Raw genomic sequence first — 17,762 nt, forward strand, 5'->3', positions numbered from 1 at the left:
TAAAGGTGCTATTAACATGAAATTCTAACCTGATGTCGATAACGAACCTTCCAATACACACAGGCAAAGAAATCACACCAGAGATGTCCATAAATTTGGTTATGTGTAATAATGAGAAATGACACATAGGAAAAGTATTTAAAACATGAAGAAAGAGGTGCAAAATGTCATGGAAAGTCATGACACCAGCTGATATCTATCAGTAATGAGAAAGAAGTCCTGCCACTTAGTGAAAAATAATAGCAGACTCAACTGACTGCCTTTAAAAAGGTGTCTCAGCACCAAGGTGCCACACAAGAAACATCTAATAATGAGTAGAATCTGAGAACTCTCTCAAGACCTTCTCGACCTTATTGTTGCAAAACATACTGATGGCATTGCTTACAGAAGAATTTCTAAACTACTGAAGGTTTCAGTGAGTACTGATCGGGTGATTATCTAGAAATGGAAAGAACACCATTTCACCATGAACCGTCCAGGACCAGGTGCTGCCTGCAAAATTTCAGACAGAAGAGTGAAAAGAATTATCAGAAGAGTTGTCCAAAAGCCAAGCTGTGGAGAGCTACAGGAAGCCTGGAATCAGCAGCTACAATTGTTTCAAAGAAAACAAAAAGTAGTGCACTCAACCTCCTTGGCCTGTATGCATGCTCACCGTGGAAGACTTCATTGCTGAACAAAAACCACATTAAAGCAGGTGTAAAGTTTGCTCAACAACATTTCGACAAGCCTATTGTAGGGTTTCACTCTCTCTGGTAGGCATAAGACCTTAGGTAGCATTCACACAGGCAATCCAGTTTTGGTCCAAACACATGCAGTTTTTATTGCTTTCCACAGGTTGCATAGCACCAAAACAAACTTGTAAGCATAAATTCCAAGTCTTATCCAGGCAGTAACTAAACAGAACAGACCCTGGACACTCATACACGGCTGAGCTAGAACCAGATCGGTCATACAAAACAGCTACTGTCCATAGCAACCACTGATACTTGTGGTTCTCTGCCCACATCCTGTGCAGTCTTCTCATAGAGGGATTCTGTCCTGGCTCTCCCTTCAGATCCAAGCCACGTCCACTCCGGTCAGCTTCGCTGAGCTGACTGCCTAAGGAGACCATCTAGCCTGTTTAATATGCAGGTTACCCAGTTGATCTAATCATAACTTGTAGAGCTAGAATTTAGCCCTAGCCTACCTGGCTTTCCTACACTGTGAAATACTCGGAGAATGTAAACTGATGAAATGAGACCAAAATTCAACTCTTTGGATGTCATAATACACAACCATGTAGGCCAAAAGGCACTGCATCTCACCCTCCAAAAACATCATACTAGAGAAGTTTGGAGGTGGGAACATCATTGTGTTGGGCTGAATGAAGTTAAAGGAAGTATGAATGAACAAAAGTACAGAGACATGCTTGATAAAAATCAGATGTCATCTACCAGGATAATGAAGATGACATGAGGTTGGACATTTCAGCAAGTCAATGATCCCAAAAACACAGTCAAAGAAACTCAATTGGTTTCAGAGATAGAAAATAAATCTAGAATAGCCCAGCCAATCACCGGACCCGAATCCAATAGAAAATTTATGAAAGGAATGAAAGCTCAGAGTACATAGAAGGAGCCCATGGGACCTTAAGGATTTGAATAGTGTTTGTGTGAAAGAACGGACCAAAATCACACCTGAGCAATGCCTGTGACTAGTTTCTCCATACAGGAGGAGTCTTGAAGCTGTTATTACCAACAAAGGCTTTTGTACAAAGTATTAAATACATTTCCGTAATTGTGTTCAATACTTTTTTCTTTGTCATTTCACGTTATTACACATAACAATTTATGGACATCAATGGTTTGATTTCTTTGCCTGTGTGGATTGGATGGGTTGTTACCGACATCTGGTGAGAATTTCATGTCAGTAGCTCCTTTAGAAATATTTAGAATATTAACTTAGAAAATTGGTGACGTGTTCAACATTTATTTCACCCCCTGTATATACGGAGCTTCTAATGAATCTAACGTAAGCGATCAGACGATCACAGGTTCACATACTCTAAGGGGACTAAAAAATAAAGTAAAAAAAGTTTTTAAAAAATTTTAAAAAAATATATAAATTCAATTCACCCCCGTTCTCCCATTCCAAAAAACCCAAAACATATTTGGTACTGCAAAAGTACTATCTATCAAAACAGAAAATGAATTAAGATGGTTGGTAAATGATGTAAGAAAAAAAATTAAAAACAAAAATGCCAGACTTGTGAGTTCAGACACCTCCCTATGGGTTTTACATTTTTGTCTTTTAAAAATTATGTTAACCGAGTACCCAATACTTTTTCCATGCACAATTGCTATTTATTTACTGCAGGGTATTTGCTAACTTTGTTATTATCTTGGTTTTGTCTTTTTAGTGGTCAGTGTGAACATGGACTTACACGTTGCATGCACACCAACTTATATTCCAGTTAATTTCTTTAGGCTTTTCTTCCTGAAAAAAACACATCGTAATCCAGAATATTTCCGCCTTTATTTTTTTGCTAGATTATATCCAGAGTAAAATAATTTTACAAGATTATATATAAAAGACTTCACCAGCATCAACAAAAAACACATATTTCTGAAAGTAACAAATATGTTTTTTTCTTCTTTAGTTATTGTATTTTTTATTTTTGAGAAATATACTAGGACGGTATCCCAAATAATAGTCACCCTGTTACCCCAATAGACTGTGCAGTATCCTATGTAAACTCTCCATTCAGTACACACACACAACACACTAGTGACCGCACACCCCAATTATATTCCAGTTTTTGGCACAATATTTTTTGTAAACCTGGTACATTAGCAATAAATACACAATGGTGGATTCAGATTTGGGGTAGCAGAAAAAAAAACATTTTACAGCACGTTTTCCTATTGCTTGAAAAAAGAGAGAGAGAACCAAATGCAATTTTTTCAATAGTTTTTTTGTGGATCTCAGATGCAGAATTTCATAGTTTTGCAGTGAAATCCCTCAACAGGAATACACAAAATCAGCAACAGTAATTACATTTGTGATCCTGGATTATCATGCTGATTTTATGGCTTTTTTTTTTGTTTTGACCACATATGGACCGATTGTGAAACACATTTCTGACACCTTACAGTGGGTACAGAATGTATTCAGACCCCTTTACATTTTTCACTCTGTTTCATTGCAGCCATTTTGGTAAATTAAAAAAAGTTTTTTTTCACATTAATGTACACTCTGCACCCCATCTTGACTGAAAAAAAACAAATGTAGAAATGTTTGCAAATTTTAATAAAGAAAAACTGAAATATCACATGGTCATAAGTATTCAGACCCTTTGCTCAGACTCTCATATTTAAGTCACATACTGTCCATTTCCTTGTGATCCTCCTTGAGATGGTTCTACTCCTTCATTGGAGGCCAGCTGTGTTTATTTAAACGGATAGGACTTGATTTGGAAAGGCGCACACCTGTCTATATAAGACCTCACAGCTCACAGTGCATGTCAGACCAAATGAGAATCATGAGGTCAAAAGGTACTGGCCAAGGAGCTCAGAGACAGAATTGTGGCAAGGCACAGATCTGGCCACGGTTACAAAAGAATTTCTGCAGTACTCAAGGTTCCTAAGAGCACAGTGGCCTCCATAATCCTTTAATGGAAGTAGTTTGGGACCACCAGAAGTCTTCCTAGACCTGGCCGTCCAGCCAAACTGAGCAATCGTGGGAGAAGAGCCTTGATGAGAGCGGTAATGAAGAACCCCAAGATCATTGCAGCTGAGCTCCAAAGATGCAGTAGGGAGATGGAAGAAAGTTCCACAAACTCAACTATCACTGCAGCCCTCCACCAGTGGGGCCTTTATGGCAGAGTGGCCCGACGGCAGCCTCTCCTCAGTGCAAGAAGACATATGAAAGCCCGCATAGAGTTTGCTAAAAAACACATGAAGGATTCCCAGACTATGAGAAATAAGATTCTGCCCAATACAATCCCAACAGTGAAACATGGTGGTGGCAGCATCATGATATGGGGGTGTTATTCATCTGCAGGGACAGGACGATTGGATGCCACTGAAGAAAGTATGAATGTGGCCAAGTACAGAGAGATCCTGGATGAAAACCTCTTCCAGAGTGCTCTGGACCTGAGACCTGGCTGAAGGTTCACATTCCAACAAGACAATGACCTTAAGCACACAGCTAAAATAACAAAGGAGTGGCTTCAGAACAACTCTGTGATCATTCTTGACTGGCCCAGCCAGAGCCCTGACCTAAACCCAATTGAGCATCTCTGGAGAGACCTGAAAATGGCTGTCCACCAATGTTCACCATCTAACCTGACGGAACTGGAGAGGATCTGCAAGGAAGAATGGCAGAGGATCCCCAAATCCAGGTGCGAAAAACTTGTTGTATCATTCCCAAGAAGACTCATGGCTGTACTAGCTCACAAGGTGCTTCTACTCAATACTGAGCAAAGGGTCTGAATACATATTACCATGTGATATTTCAGTTTTTCTTTTTTAATAAATTTGCAAAAATTTCTACATTTCTTTTTTTTCAGTCAAGATGGGGTGCAGAGTGTACAATAATGAGAAAAAAATGAACTTTTTTTGAATTGACCAAACGGCTGCAATGAAACAAAGAGTGAACAATTTAAAGGAGTAGGAATACTTTCTGTACACACTGTATATACAGTACTGGGATATTCCAAAATAAGTGGTTATCTAGAGACTTATTCAATGATGACAGTCAGATTGATGGCGACACGTGATGTCTATACCACCATGATTGGTTCTGCTTACACCCGTTATGTTCTTGGTCCATTTCCTTTTGATTTTGTGAACAGATAATTGCAGGAAAGGATAAAACATGAATGATTCCTAGACATATCTGTCTTGTACTCTGCTCTGGTGGTATAGACGAGACTTACGTGCCAGGTAGTGATGAGCGCAAATGCTCGTTACTCGACTTTGCTTGGGTACGCACTGAGTATCGCGGGTGTTTGACATGTTGAAGTCCCCACGCCGGCATGTTTTGCAGCTTTTAGACAATCACAAGACATGTGCGTATTTCCTGACATACACAGGCAATCCCACCATATTTTGAGTCTGTTTAATAGCCGCAAAACATGAGGCTATAGGGACTCAAACATGTCACTCAAGCACCTGCGATACTCGGTGCGTACTCGAGCAACCTCAAGTAACGAGCACTTGCGCTCATCACTAGTGCCAGGCAATGCTCCCTGGGAAAAAGATATGTAAATTAGCTCTCCAACAGGGGTGAAAAAAGCCGGTTCTTTCATGTATTGTAGGTAGCTGCCCCAGAAGTCCATGTCCGACCCTTCAATGAGCCTTGGAATAAGTCTAAGGACATTATACCAAACCAAGGTCTTCTCCTCCACCAAAAAAATAAATCATCCATCAAAAATTTGGTGATGTACACAAAATCCCTCCAGGGGCGGACTTGATGGAGTTCATATTACAAGAAATGTTGCAACTTTTGGAAAAGTTACAAATGAAGAATCAGGCAATAACATCTGAAAATACTAAACTCTGCCCAAAGTGGAGAAATAAAAAACAAACAAACAAAATAAACCAGGAGAACTCTAAAATGGCGCAAGTGAAAAAAGATGAATTTAGTGCAAAACATAAATAAGCGCACAAAACCCCAAAAATTTGACTAGAAAAAAAACAGACAGGTGTAAACGAAATATTGAATGTGGCCCTAAGTCTCGATAGGTCATGTTCCTACATCATATCTCAGCAGTTCCCGTCCCGGTAGATTAGCGGATATCTATCGCCACCTAGTGGACTGATAGTGTGTTACATTTTGGTCAGGGATACCAAGAGCGTTCTGTGACCGGACAATAATGATCTGTACACAGCCTGTGAGTGGAACTGCTCAGCCATATAAAGAGGTAGCTGTATAGAAACATAAAGGTTATGATATGTTATGTAAATGAGCAGCAATAGTAGATGAAGCCAATGGAGAAGTGTGGTGCCACTGTTTCTGGGGGTAGAAAAAGCAGATGCTGATGAGCGAGCGTGCTCTGATAAGGTGTTACCTGAGCATGCTTGTGTCCTAATCGAGTATTTTCGTTGTGTTCGAAAAATATGCTCGAGTCCCTGCGGCTGCATGTCTCGCGTCTGTTCAACAGCCACAACACATGCGCGGATTGCATAACAAACAGACAATCACTACATGTGTTGCGTTTGTCGAACAGCCGTGGCGACTCAAGCAAATTTATCAAGCATGCTGAAAATACAGGATCAGGATACAACCATGCTGAGAACACCTTATCCGAGCACGCTCGCTCATCACTAAAAGCAGATTCTTTCTCTAATCTCAAACGCCGGCTGTAACTTATTACGTGTTTCCAGTTTCTATTATTACAACCTGGAATAAAAAGTGCTGTGAGAACGGAGCAGAGATAAGCAACCAACAATTATGGCGGAACCAAACTCCTGCTGCGAGAAAACAGTGCCAAAGAACCCTTGGATTTTAGTTTCCCAGACACCAGAGCGCCCCATGATGCCGGCACAAAGTACAGCAGGTAGAAGCCAAATCTGTCAGCCATAAGCCCCGATACAGCAGCGGGAGAGAAGTGCAGTGCGACCGGTGCGGTGCCGGTAGGAGAGGAGATGCGGCCGGCTACAAACAGGTAAACGACACGTAAACAAGGAGATGCCGTAAAGCCAGACACAGCTCATATGTCAGAGAGCGGCTAAAATGGGCTCTTCCCGGCTTGTTTCCACACTTCGTTGGCGCCTTTAATGGTTTCCCTCTTCACGCACTTCCAGTAGCCTTGTAGTCCCTGCTGTTGCGGGGCGTGCTGGGGAGAAATGAAGAGCTCACAGTCATTTATTCACAGCAAATGTTGTCCTTCTCTTCGCTCAACGCACACTCTTATACTACAACTCTCACTATTGTTACTGTGTTTTTATTCTTAGCGGAATGCCGCCATATCATGTCCCGGTGTTATGTAGCGAGGATGGAGCGCAGCGTGGTTTATTCCGGTCTAAGTCCTTTGGAATCTAAAGCTATCGGCACATGATGGATTTTTTCAGGCGAATTTATCTCCAAAACCTGCCCGAAAAAGTGACCAGAAAATGCTCAAAAGAATGAACATAGAATATCTATGTAAAGACGACTCGCTGTTCAGGATTTTTAACCACTTCAGGTTTCCAAAAACGCCAAGCAGTTATAAGAAGAGTCCCGGCCGTTCCTTAGGAGTTTTCTGCTCTGAAGACGCTTCGTATTTTACAATAGAAGACAATAGGAAAAGCTCTAAAGATGTTCAGGTGTCTTTTTGAAAATTTTGTCAGCGTTTTTGCTCGATTGATTACTAATGGTTTCTTCATTGTTGAATGGAGGTTAAAAAAAAAAAAAAAAAAAAAAAAAAAAAGAAACCGCCAGTAGGTAAAGATGCCATAAAATATGCAAAAAAATGCAAAAAATGGCCAAAGACAACAAAAAGTGCTCAGGAAATGGCGCAAATAAAACGCTAGAAAAGATGCTTCCAAAAAAAGACACTATTGTTTCGTGAAAGTCTCAACAGGTTTGCCTGCATGATAAACACGCTGTGCGCACAAACCCTAATAGGAAAATCCTTTGTATAAGGGCTCGTTCACACTGGAGAGTAGTCAGCGTGTAACTTGGACGAGTGCGATGTGATGTTTCACCGGATAGCACTCTGACCAGTGCTGCAGTATGGAGCAGCGCCGACTAACGCTTTTATCTGCATGCTGCAATAATATACCCGGCTGTAACAGAGCAGGAAAGCAGCGATAGATGCCGCCTGTGGTTCATTTTTGGATTTACTTCTTTCAAGAGCCATACTTTTTTTCATGTCGGCATGAAGCTAAATGAGAGCTTGCTTATCGCAGGATAAGTTGACTTCATTTATTTTATTCATTTATTTTTACTGAAAAACATGAAAAAAATTCTAATTCTACTTTCATAAATTGGACTTTTATGATACCACATAGGCTTATTCTACCATCTTGTTTATTTTTACATTGGTAAAAAAAGGAGGTGATTTAAACTTATGGGTTTTGAAAAAAAAATTTTAATAGATATTTTTTAAATTACTTTTTATTTATGGTTTTAGTTTCCCTTTGGGGACTTGATCTTGCGATCAGCATTTTAGTATATAGTAAAAATTATGACCTCCTATTAAGGGCAGTCACAGACTGGGCTTCATGGGAGTACAAATAATTTGGCGACTGGGTCCTTCAGTAGTGTAATGGTGGTGTGACGTTGCAATGCGTGCCAGACTGCACATAGCATTATTTGATTTCCACTGTCAAAAATTGGCAGTGATATATAAGGGGTTAAACAACAGTGATCAGTTAGATGCAGTTGCTGGCTGTGCAATACAGCAGGCACCAACCTTACCATACACCCACAACACCCAACATGGGACGTACTGGTATGTTCTTGGTCATGAGTGGGTTAAACACTCGTGGTCAAAATTGTTGGTACCCCTCGTTTAATGACAGGAAAACCCACAATGGTCACAGAAATAACTTGAATCTGACAAAAGTAATAATAAATAAAAGGTCTACGAAAATGAACAAATGAAAGTCAGACGTTGCTTTTCAGCCATGCTTCCACAGAATTTTTTAAAACAAAAAGCTCATGAAATAGGCCTGGACAGAAATGATGGTTTCCTTAACTTAATATTTTGCTGCACAACCTTTTGAGGCAATCACTGCAATCAAACGATTCCTGTAACTGTCAATGAGACTTCTGCACCTCTCGACAGGTATTTTGGCCCACTCCTCAAGACCAAACTGCTCGTTGTCTCGTGTTTGAAGGTTGCCTTTTCCAGACGGCATGTTTCAGCTCTTTCCAAAGATGCTCAATAGGATTTAGGTCAGGGCTCATAGAAGGCCACTTCATAATAGTCCAATGTTTTCCTCTTAGCCATTCTTGGGTGTTTTTAGCTGTGTGTTTTGGGTCATTATCCTGTTGCAAGACCCATGACCTGCGCCTGAGTCCAAGCTTTCTAACACTGGGCAGCACATTTCTCACTACAATCCCTTGATAGTCTTGAGATTTCATTGTACCCAGCACAGATTCTAGACACACTCTGCCAGAAGCGGCAAAGCAGCCCCAGGATATAAAACAGAGCCTCCTCCATGTTTCACAGTAGGGACAGTGTTCTTTTCTTGCTATGCTTCATTTTTCCGTCTGTGAACAGAGAGCTGATGTGCCTTGCCAAAAAGTTCCATTTTTGTCTCATCTGTCCATAGGACATTCTCCCAGAAGCTTTGTGGCTTGCCCACATTTAGTTTGGCAAATTCCAGTCTGGCTTTTGTTATGATTTTGTTTTTCAACAATGGTGTCCCGCTTGGTCGTGTCCCATAAAGTCCACTTTGGCTCATACAATGACTGATGGTGCTATGTGACACTGATGTTCCTTGAGCTTGAAGTTCACCTTTAGTCTGTTTAGAAGTTTTTCTGGGCTCATTTGTTATCATTCGTATTATCCGTCTCTTTGATTTGTCATCAATTTTCCTCCTGCGGCCACGTCCAGGAAGGTTGGCTACAGTCCCACGGATCTTACGTTTCTGAATAATATGTGCAACTGGAGTCACAGGAACATCAAGCTGCTTGGAGATGGTCTTATAACTTTTACCTATACATGTTTGTCTATAATTTTCATCCTAATCTCCTGAGACAACTTTTTCCTTCACTTCCTCTGGTCCATGTTGAGTGTGATACACACCATGTCACCAAACAGCACAGTGAGTATCTGTAGCCCTATATACAGGCCACTCACTGATTCAAAGATTGTAGACACCTGTGATGCTAGTTAGTGGACACACCGCAATTTAACACGTCCCTCTTGTCACATTATTTTCAGGGGTACCATCATTTCTGTCCAGGCCTATTTCATGAGTTTTATTTATTTTTTTTATTCTGTGGAAGCATGGTTGAAAAGCAATGTCTGGCTTTCATTTGTTCATTTTCATAGCTCTTTTATATATTATTACTTTTATCAGATTCAAGTTATTTCTGTGACCATTGTGGGTTTTTCTGTCAAACTAGGGGTACCAACAATTTTGACCACGTGTGTAAATCCAGCTCATACCTGAATATGTGGCATCTTCCTGAGAAATAATAATTTGCTATTGCTCCTGTATATAAATACAGCACCATACCATAAATTACCTTTAATCCTCGGTGGAGCCGATTCTTCAGAACACCTAAAAATTCTCCATGGCTTAAACAATTGTCTCCATCAAGATCAAATATCTTAAAGACGGTGTCCAGAACGTTTTCCGATAATTCCTGTCCTGTTGCCACTTTCACTGCTCGCTTAAATTCAGCTGGAAGAAATGTATATGAGCAAAGAAAAAGAAACAGGACGAGTTGTAGTTTGGAATAACACCATTCTTTTTACCCCCAAATTCACTGGAAAACAGGAAAAAAAAATTCCATGTGCGAAGAAATTTTGAAAACAAAATGCAATTCCACAGAGTATTATTGGGTTTTTTAATTTTACAGTATTCATTCTGTTGTAAAAATGACTGAAGCATGATTCTACAAGTAAGAAAATTATGGCCATGCCAAACTTGCATAGATTCTTTTTTTTTTTCTTCATATAAATCACGGTGCTAGCAGGTAACAGGAATCTCACTGCAGCTCAGTCCGCCTGGGAACACAGTGTCAGTGACCGGGAGGTAACCTCTATGATGTCACCGCCGGTCACTGACGCTGCCCTCGCAGCAGCTCACTCACCAGTGGTTCTCAGCCTGGACGGTTGCATCTTAGCACCATCCAGGTTGAAAACTAATTATCCCCCAGACATGGATTACGGCATGGGACAGAACTACAGATAGGTGAGAGATATTGTTGTTTTTTTAATTTTTGCTTTATTACAGGAGAACGAGGGCTTCGGTGGAATTAGGTGTTAGGTGAGTATAACGGTTTGTTAGTTTTTAAATAAAAATGGAAAAGTCTGTTTCGTTTTATTTCTAATAAAAGACTTTATTCTGGCCGTGTCTTTAATTACCATATAACTATAGGATTAGTAATGGATAAGTGTCTTATAGATGCTTCTTCATTACTAAGCCATGGGCTTTATGTCACCAGACAATACAAAGGTGACATTAACCCCACAAATATGAACCCCACTTGCCACCGCTACAAGGCAAGTGGGAAGAGCCGGGCAAAGCACCAGAATTGTCTAATAGATGTGCCTTTTCTGGGCAGCTGCGGGTTGCCATTTTTAGGCTGAGGTGGGTCAATAACCATGGCCCCTTACCAGCTTGAGAATGCCAGCCGCTATCTGTGAGCTTTAGCAAGGCTGGTTGTCAAAAAAAAGGGGGGGGGGGGAGGTTTTAGAATCCCAAGCTGTTTTTTTAATTATATATTTAAATAATTAAAAAAAAAACAGCATGGCGACCTCTCTATTCTTGATAACCAACCTGGCTAAAGCTGACAGCTGAGTTTTGCATGGCTGGTTATAGAAAATACTAGGGGAACCCAAGCCATTTTTTTTCATTTATTTATAGCGCAGGCAGTGGCTGATGAGTACCCCCACCAGCCGCTCCTGCTGTCACTATTATAAGCAGCAGCAGCGGTAGGCTGATTGGGGTAATTGTCCCATCAGTCGCCGCTTGCTGTCTCTTTTATCATTTAAGTGTAACTTATCATTCTACCCTGCTCGCGCCGATCGTCACCAGAGCAGGGGAGAATGATGAGAGCCGTGTTCAGTACTTGGCGCTGGGGAACAGCGCTTACTGTAACGCTTCTTCCCCGATGCCAATGTTTCACATGGATGACATCCATGTGTGTTCTCTGTGTGCACGTGTGCGGGACGTTTTGTGGCCAATGCTGACATTAAAAAACGGACATGTCAGCATGTTTTGCCCACGGACACACGGTTGTAGAAACACATTGATGTGCACAGACTCATTCACTTGAATAGGCAAATAGCGCTCCATTCCTCCCGAGTTTTTCCATATGGCTAAGTAGTACTGTACAGCCACATATGGGGTATTGCACCGTTCAGGAGATATTGTGGGACAAATTTTGGTGACATTTTTACCCACTTCTTGTGTGAAAATGTAAAATCTTTGGCTAAAACAAAATTTTGGTGGTAAAAATGTAGTTATTTTGTCTTCACTGCCCAATGGTATAAAATTCTGTAACACACCCATGGTATCAATATGATCACTGCACCCCTAGATGAATTCATTGAGAGGTGTAGTTCGTAAAATGGGGTCACTTCTGCTGTTCTGGCACCTGCAAACCATAAGAGTAAAATCTGGTGCTTTTTGCCTTCTGAGCTTTGCACTGTGCTTGAAAAATATTTCCCTATTACATGTAGGGTATTGGCACACTCAGGAAAAAATGGACCTCAGCTTGTTGTAAAAAAAAATTCCTATTAGCTCTTAGAAAAAATTAAAACTTGGGGCTAAAACAACATTTTTGTGGTAAAAATGTAATTTATTTTTTCTTCACCGCTCAGTGGTATAAAATTCTGTGAGACACGTGGTGTTAATATGATCACTGCACCACTAGATGAATTCATTCGGGAGTGTAGTTTGTAAAATGAGTTCACATATAGGGGGTTTCTGTTGTTCTGGCACCTCGGGCTCTGCCAATGTGACATGGCACCCTCAAACTATTCCGGCAAAAGCTGAACTCCAATGGGGGCAAAAATATCATTTTTGTAGGAAAAATGATTTTTTATTTTCACGGATCTATGTTATAAACTTCCGTGATGCACTTGTGGGTTCAAAGTTCTCACCACACATCTAGATACATTCCTTGATGGGTCTAGTTTCCAAAATGGTGTCACTTGTGGGGCGTTTCCACTGTTTAGGCACATCAGAGGGTCTGCAAACGTGACATGGCGTCCGATCTCAATTCCAGCCAATTTTAAGTTGAAAAAGTCAAAAGGTGCTCCTACCCTTCCGAGCTCTGCCATGCGCTCAAACAGTGGTTTACCCCCACCATATGGGGTATCGGCGTACTCAGGACAAATTGGACAACTTTTGGGGTCCAATCTCTCCTGTTACCCGTGGGAAGATAAAAGAAAATTGGATCTGAAGTAAATTTTCTGTGGAAAAAAGTTAAATGTTCATTTTTTTTTAAACATTCCCCAAAATCCTGTGAAGCACCTGAAGGGTTAATAAACTTCTTAAATGTGATTTTGAGCACCTTGAGGGGTGCAGTTTTTAGAATGGTGTCACTTTTGGGTATCTTCTATCATATAGACCACTCAAAGTGACTTCAAATGTGATGTGGTCCCTAAAAAAAATCGTGTTGTAAAAATGAGAAATCGCTGGTCAACTTTTAACCCTTCTAACTTCCTAACAAAAAAAAATATTTTGGTTCCAAAATTGTGCTGATGTAAAGAAAACCTGTTCGAAATGTTACTTATTAAGTATTTTGTGCCACATATCTCTGTGATTTAAGGGCATGAAAATTCAAAGTTGTAAAACTGCGAAACTTTCAACATTTTCACCAAATTTACCTTTTTTTCACAAATAAACGAAAGTCATATCAAATAAATTTTACCACTATCATAACGTACAATACGTCATGAAAAAACAATGTCAGAATCACCGGGATCCGTTGAAGCGTTCCAGAGATATTACGTCATAAATGGACAGTGGTCAGAATTGTAAAAATTGGCCCGGTCATTAACGTGCAAACCACCCTTGGGGGTAAAGGGGTTAAGAAGCAAATGAACAATAGAATAAAATGCCGATGCTTTACAGAAGCAGATCGAGAGGTGTCTTAATTTACAGCGCTGTTGGTAATGGGGCAACGAGCGTCTGTTCCAGTAAACTGCACTCACTGGGGCTGTACTTCCAAGGCGGGATAGCCCCCTGTACAATGGTCTGACGCTTACCCAGTTTCACTGCTTTGTTTGCCACACTAAACATCTTCATGGTGATGGAGAAATCTTCCAGATTATTCATGAAGTGATAAAATGTCTTGAATTCCTCTATGCTGATACTCTGAAATGCCAAACAACACGTCAAAATCAGAGCAAAAAAAAATGAAAATGGCTAGAAGCCAGACTAATATCGCTCACTAGGACGCTCAGTATTCCTGCTAATCATGGGCAAAGCTGGCAAGTCCGTTCTCAGACCTCTCTGCACACATCTGAGCAATCTATACTGATTTTTATCTGATCTCTACCAATAACATACTACAACTCCATGTGCTTAAAGGGGGTTTTACTCCAATTTCTTAAAAGGGGTATTCCCACATCCAAGGTCCTCTCCCAATATGTAGTAGCTAAAATAGCAATAATATTAGCAAATACCGTATATACTCGCGTATAAGCCAAGTGTTTCAGCACATTTTTTTTGTGCTGAAAACGCCCCCCTCGGCTTTAACTCGAGGCAGGAGTCGGCAGCTGCTGCTGACACTGTGCCTGCTGCTAAAGAGAAATGAATATTTGCTGCGCTGGCAATGAATTTTCATTTCTCTGTAATAGCGCACACAGTGTCAGCAGCAGCTGCAGTGGCCGGGAGATCACCTGTACCCGCTACTTAAGAGAAATGAATATTCACCTCTCAACTCCCATGGGGGTGAAGAGAAGTGAATATTCATTTCTCATAAGTAGCGAGCACTTGTGACCTCCCGGCTGAGGCCGACACTGTGCGCGCTGCTTAATAGCAATGAATACTCACTGCCCTCCATGCACATAGCTGCGGCATGGAAATCTGTGAGTATTCTGGCAGTTGTCCTCTGCTTGTAAGCAGTGCATGACGTCACTGCCATGCGCTGCTTACAAGCATAAGTCAGCTGCTGGCACCGGAACAAAACACTGCGAGGGAGCGCAAGAAGGTAAGTAGGATATTTTTTTTTTATTATTTTTTTTGATGGAGGCAATGCATACAAGGATGGGGATGAGGAGCCATGCATACAAGGATAGGGATGAGGAGCCATGCACACCAGGATATGCATGAGAAGCCATGCATACAAGGATAGGGATGAAGAGTCATGCAGATAAGGATGGGAATAAGGAGCCATGCATAGAAGGATAGCGATGAAGAGCCATGCATATGAGGATAGGGATGAGGAGCCATGTGTACCAGGATAGGGATGAAGAACCATGCATACGAGGATAGGGATGAGGATCCATGCATATGAGGATAGGGATAAGGAGCCATGCATATGAGGACAGGGATGAGGAGCCATGCATACGAGGATAGGGATGAAGAACCATCCATACAACGATAGGGATGTGGAGCCATGCATACCCGGATAGGGAGAAGGAGCCATGTGTAGAAGGATAGTGATGAAGAGCCATGCATACCAGGATAGGGATGAGGAGCCATGCATATGAGGATAGGGATGAGGATCCATGCATACGAGGATAGGGATGAGGAGCCATGTACACCAGGATAGGGAGAAGGAGCCATGTGTAGGAGGATAGCAATGAAGAGGCATGTATACAAGGATAAGGATGAGGAGCCATGCATACCAGGATAGGGATGAGGAGCCATGCAGACCAGGATAGGGGATGAGGAGCCATGCAGACTGGTGGGAGGAAGAAGCGATCGCTATGCTGTGGCCATATGAAAAGTTAAAGGAAGGGGCGGAAGACCCCTTTAAAGGGAATCTGTCACCTCATTTTTTGCTTATAAGTTGCACGGACATGGAGAATACGCTGCTGACTCCAGCGGAAACTGGCAAGATGTTAATTCATGCTGCAGGTTTTACTATGGCTTTCACCCTTTAGACTACAAAGGGTAAAGTTTTTGGCAAATTTGCAGCATAATTTGTTTCAGCCGTTGTGGATTTCTCCGCAGATCTTCCTCTGGGGATATTGTCCATGTAAATACACCTTTACAGTCCGGCCTATTGTTTGCACTCAGGACTCAATGTACTATTTGGCACAGGATTGTAAGCGCTTTTTAGATTTCCCCTGGTCTGTGCCGGTGATATCTCTCCTTTTCACCAATATTTGGGTTATAAGAAATCTAAAACACAGAGCCCGGTTTACTAGAACCAACTCAGCAGCAGCTTAGCTCACCTCTCCTGGAGGGATCCTGGTCTTCACGTTATGCCAGTAGATGTCATTGTCCTCCTCGTCAGTAAAGAAAAGGAGCCACTCGGCAAAATCCTCCTTCCGCATGAAGTCCAAACCCTTTGAGAACTGTGCGAATTCCATCTCCTGAACTTCTGTCTGCAGATTTTCCATAAACCTGAAATACAGGCAAGAATTACTTGAAGGAAAGGGAGGCTTAAGACGGCTCTCTCCTGTCTCACTATTGTGCCAACTACGGGAGACTTTTATCACACATATGTAATAGTAATAAAACTTTATTTTAAGGATTGTCTAAAATCATCAGCTTTTGCCATTGCAGCCAAAGCTCGGTACATTGGACCACCATGAGAAAAATAATTCAGTAGGCCAAGGAGTCACATAAATTCTTAGATGTCAGAAACTCTGGCTTCATAAGTTTGGTATCCATCCAACCCATGTATATATCTGAAAAAAAAGCTGATGTGAACTGATAAATCGATCTACTGTATTCAGTCAGTCTAACCGTGGTGGCTGATCTAGAGCTTGTAAGTGCTGCTCTGAAGTTCACCGGATCACTGGATGAGATCTCTGTAAAGCTGTCTCTGTTTGTTAGGCAATCCTTGCATGTGTTGTGGTTGTTGAACAGCCGTGAGACATGCAGCCGCGGGGACTCGAACATATATTTCGAGCATGCTGAAGACACTGCTAGTCACTGTCCCTGGTACCAGAGTTGAATCTTTGGTGCTGCCTCCGATGTCCGGTATTGGCAACTACACTGATGTCACGTCAACAGCAACACCGACAATCAGTGAAGGGGTCGTTCCGTCTACATAGGCAGAGCTCAGTATCCACAAGACGTGCTGTACAGCGGGAGCAACGCAAGGGACTCTGTGCTGGACCCAGGGGCGGTTTGTTATAAAACGACCTATAACCCTGGATGAAAATTTACTGAAAAGGGACAACCTCTTTAAAGCCAGGAGGCTGGAGGAGCACTGTGTTCCTGAAGAATAAAGATGCAAGAACCTCTTTAAATCTGAGGTGAAGATAAACTAAGTTCAGATAACAGGCAAAAACCAGATGCATTTTTACTTTGGCGGTGAATAGCAAAGGAAACTGATTGGTCAAAATCAATGCAAAATGAGTAGAAGAAAAAAAAAAGTTTCTCAACTTTGTAATGTTGTTCAAACTTTATATTAGACACTAGAGGGCGCTGGAGTTCCACCCATACAGTTTTAATGCAGCAAAAAGAGTTCAGAGCCTGTATCCCTCTAACGCCGAAAGCTCCACTATTAAGGGGATCCATTATGGAAAATGGTACAATAATTGTACAACTCTTATACTAAGCAGCAGATACTAAGATTACGGCTGCTTATGAAGTAACCAGTAAGACCATCCCGACACTGTATCTAGAGAATATGGTGGTGTACGCACCACTAGAGCCGTCTGCTCGCTGTATACATGGAGGCTTCGTCCGGGCGCACTGCTTTCATTTGGACTCTATCAACTGGATCCAGGACCCACATTGGCTCGCTAGTGATGGCCTGGGGCAGCATTTGTATTCAGTATACTAAAGGCCCTGTAAAGTAATGGCTTCTAGAATTAATAAAAAAAAACTTTATTGTCCTCATCCATTCATTTCTTGGGTCTCTTTTCCATTCGTTGTCACTGGTTAAAAGGGAATGTATCATCAGAAGATTACCCATTGTTTGGATCAAGCTTTTGTGTTAAAGGGGTTGTCCACGTTTGTGAAAATGGGCCCGAAACC

General features: G+C 41.5%; 1 protein-coding gene across 1 annotated transcript in view; it reads right to left on the reverse strand.

Annotated features, from left to right (window-relative positions):
* Positions 1 to 2,495: 2,495 nt before the first annotated feature.
* Positions 2,496 to 17,762, reverse strand: part of MICU2 (mitochondrial calcium uptake 2) — a 342,067-nt gene continuing 326,800 nt past the window's right edge. The window contains exons 9-12 of the mRNA XM_069759113.1: positions 16,004 to 16,175; positions 13,865 to 13,973; positions 10,168 to 10,325; positions 2,496 to 6,820 (exon numbers count right to left, since the gene is read on the reverse strand). Of these exons, the coding sequence (XP_069615214.1) occupies positions 6,713 to 6,820; positions 10,168 to 10,325; positions 13,865 to 13,973; positions 16,004 to 16,175 (547 nt within the window). The 3' untranslated portion in view covers positions 2,496 to 6,712. The remainder of the gene's footprint in view (positions 6,821 to 10,167; positions 10,326 to 13,864; positions 13,974 to 16,003; positions 16,176 to 17,762) is intronic.

Source organism: Ranitomeya imitator, chromosome 3 (assembly GCF_032444005.1).
Source record: "Ranitomeya imitator isolate aRanImi1 chromosome 3, aRanImi1.pri, whole genome shotgun sequence".
NCBI classification, from domain to species: domain Eukaryota; kingdom Metazoa; phylum Chordata; class Amphibia; order Anura; family Dendrobatidae; genus Ranitomeya; species Ranitomeya imitator.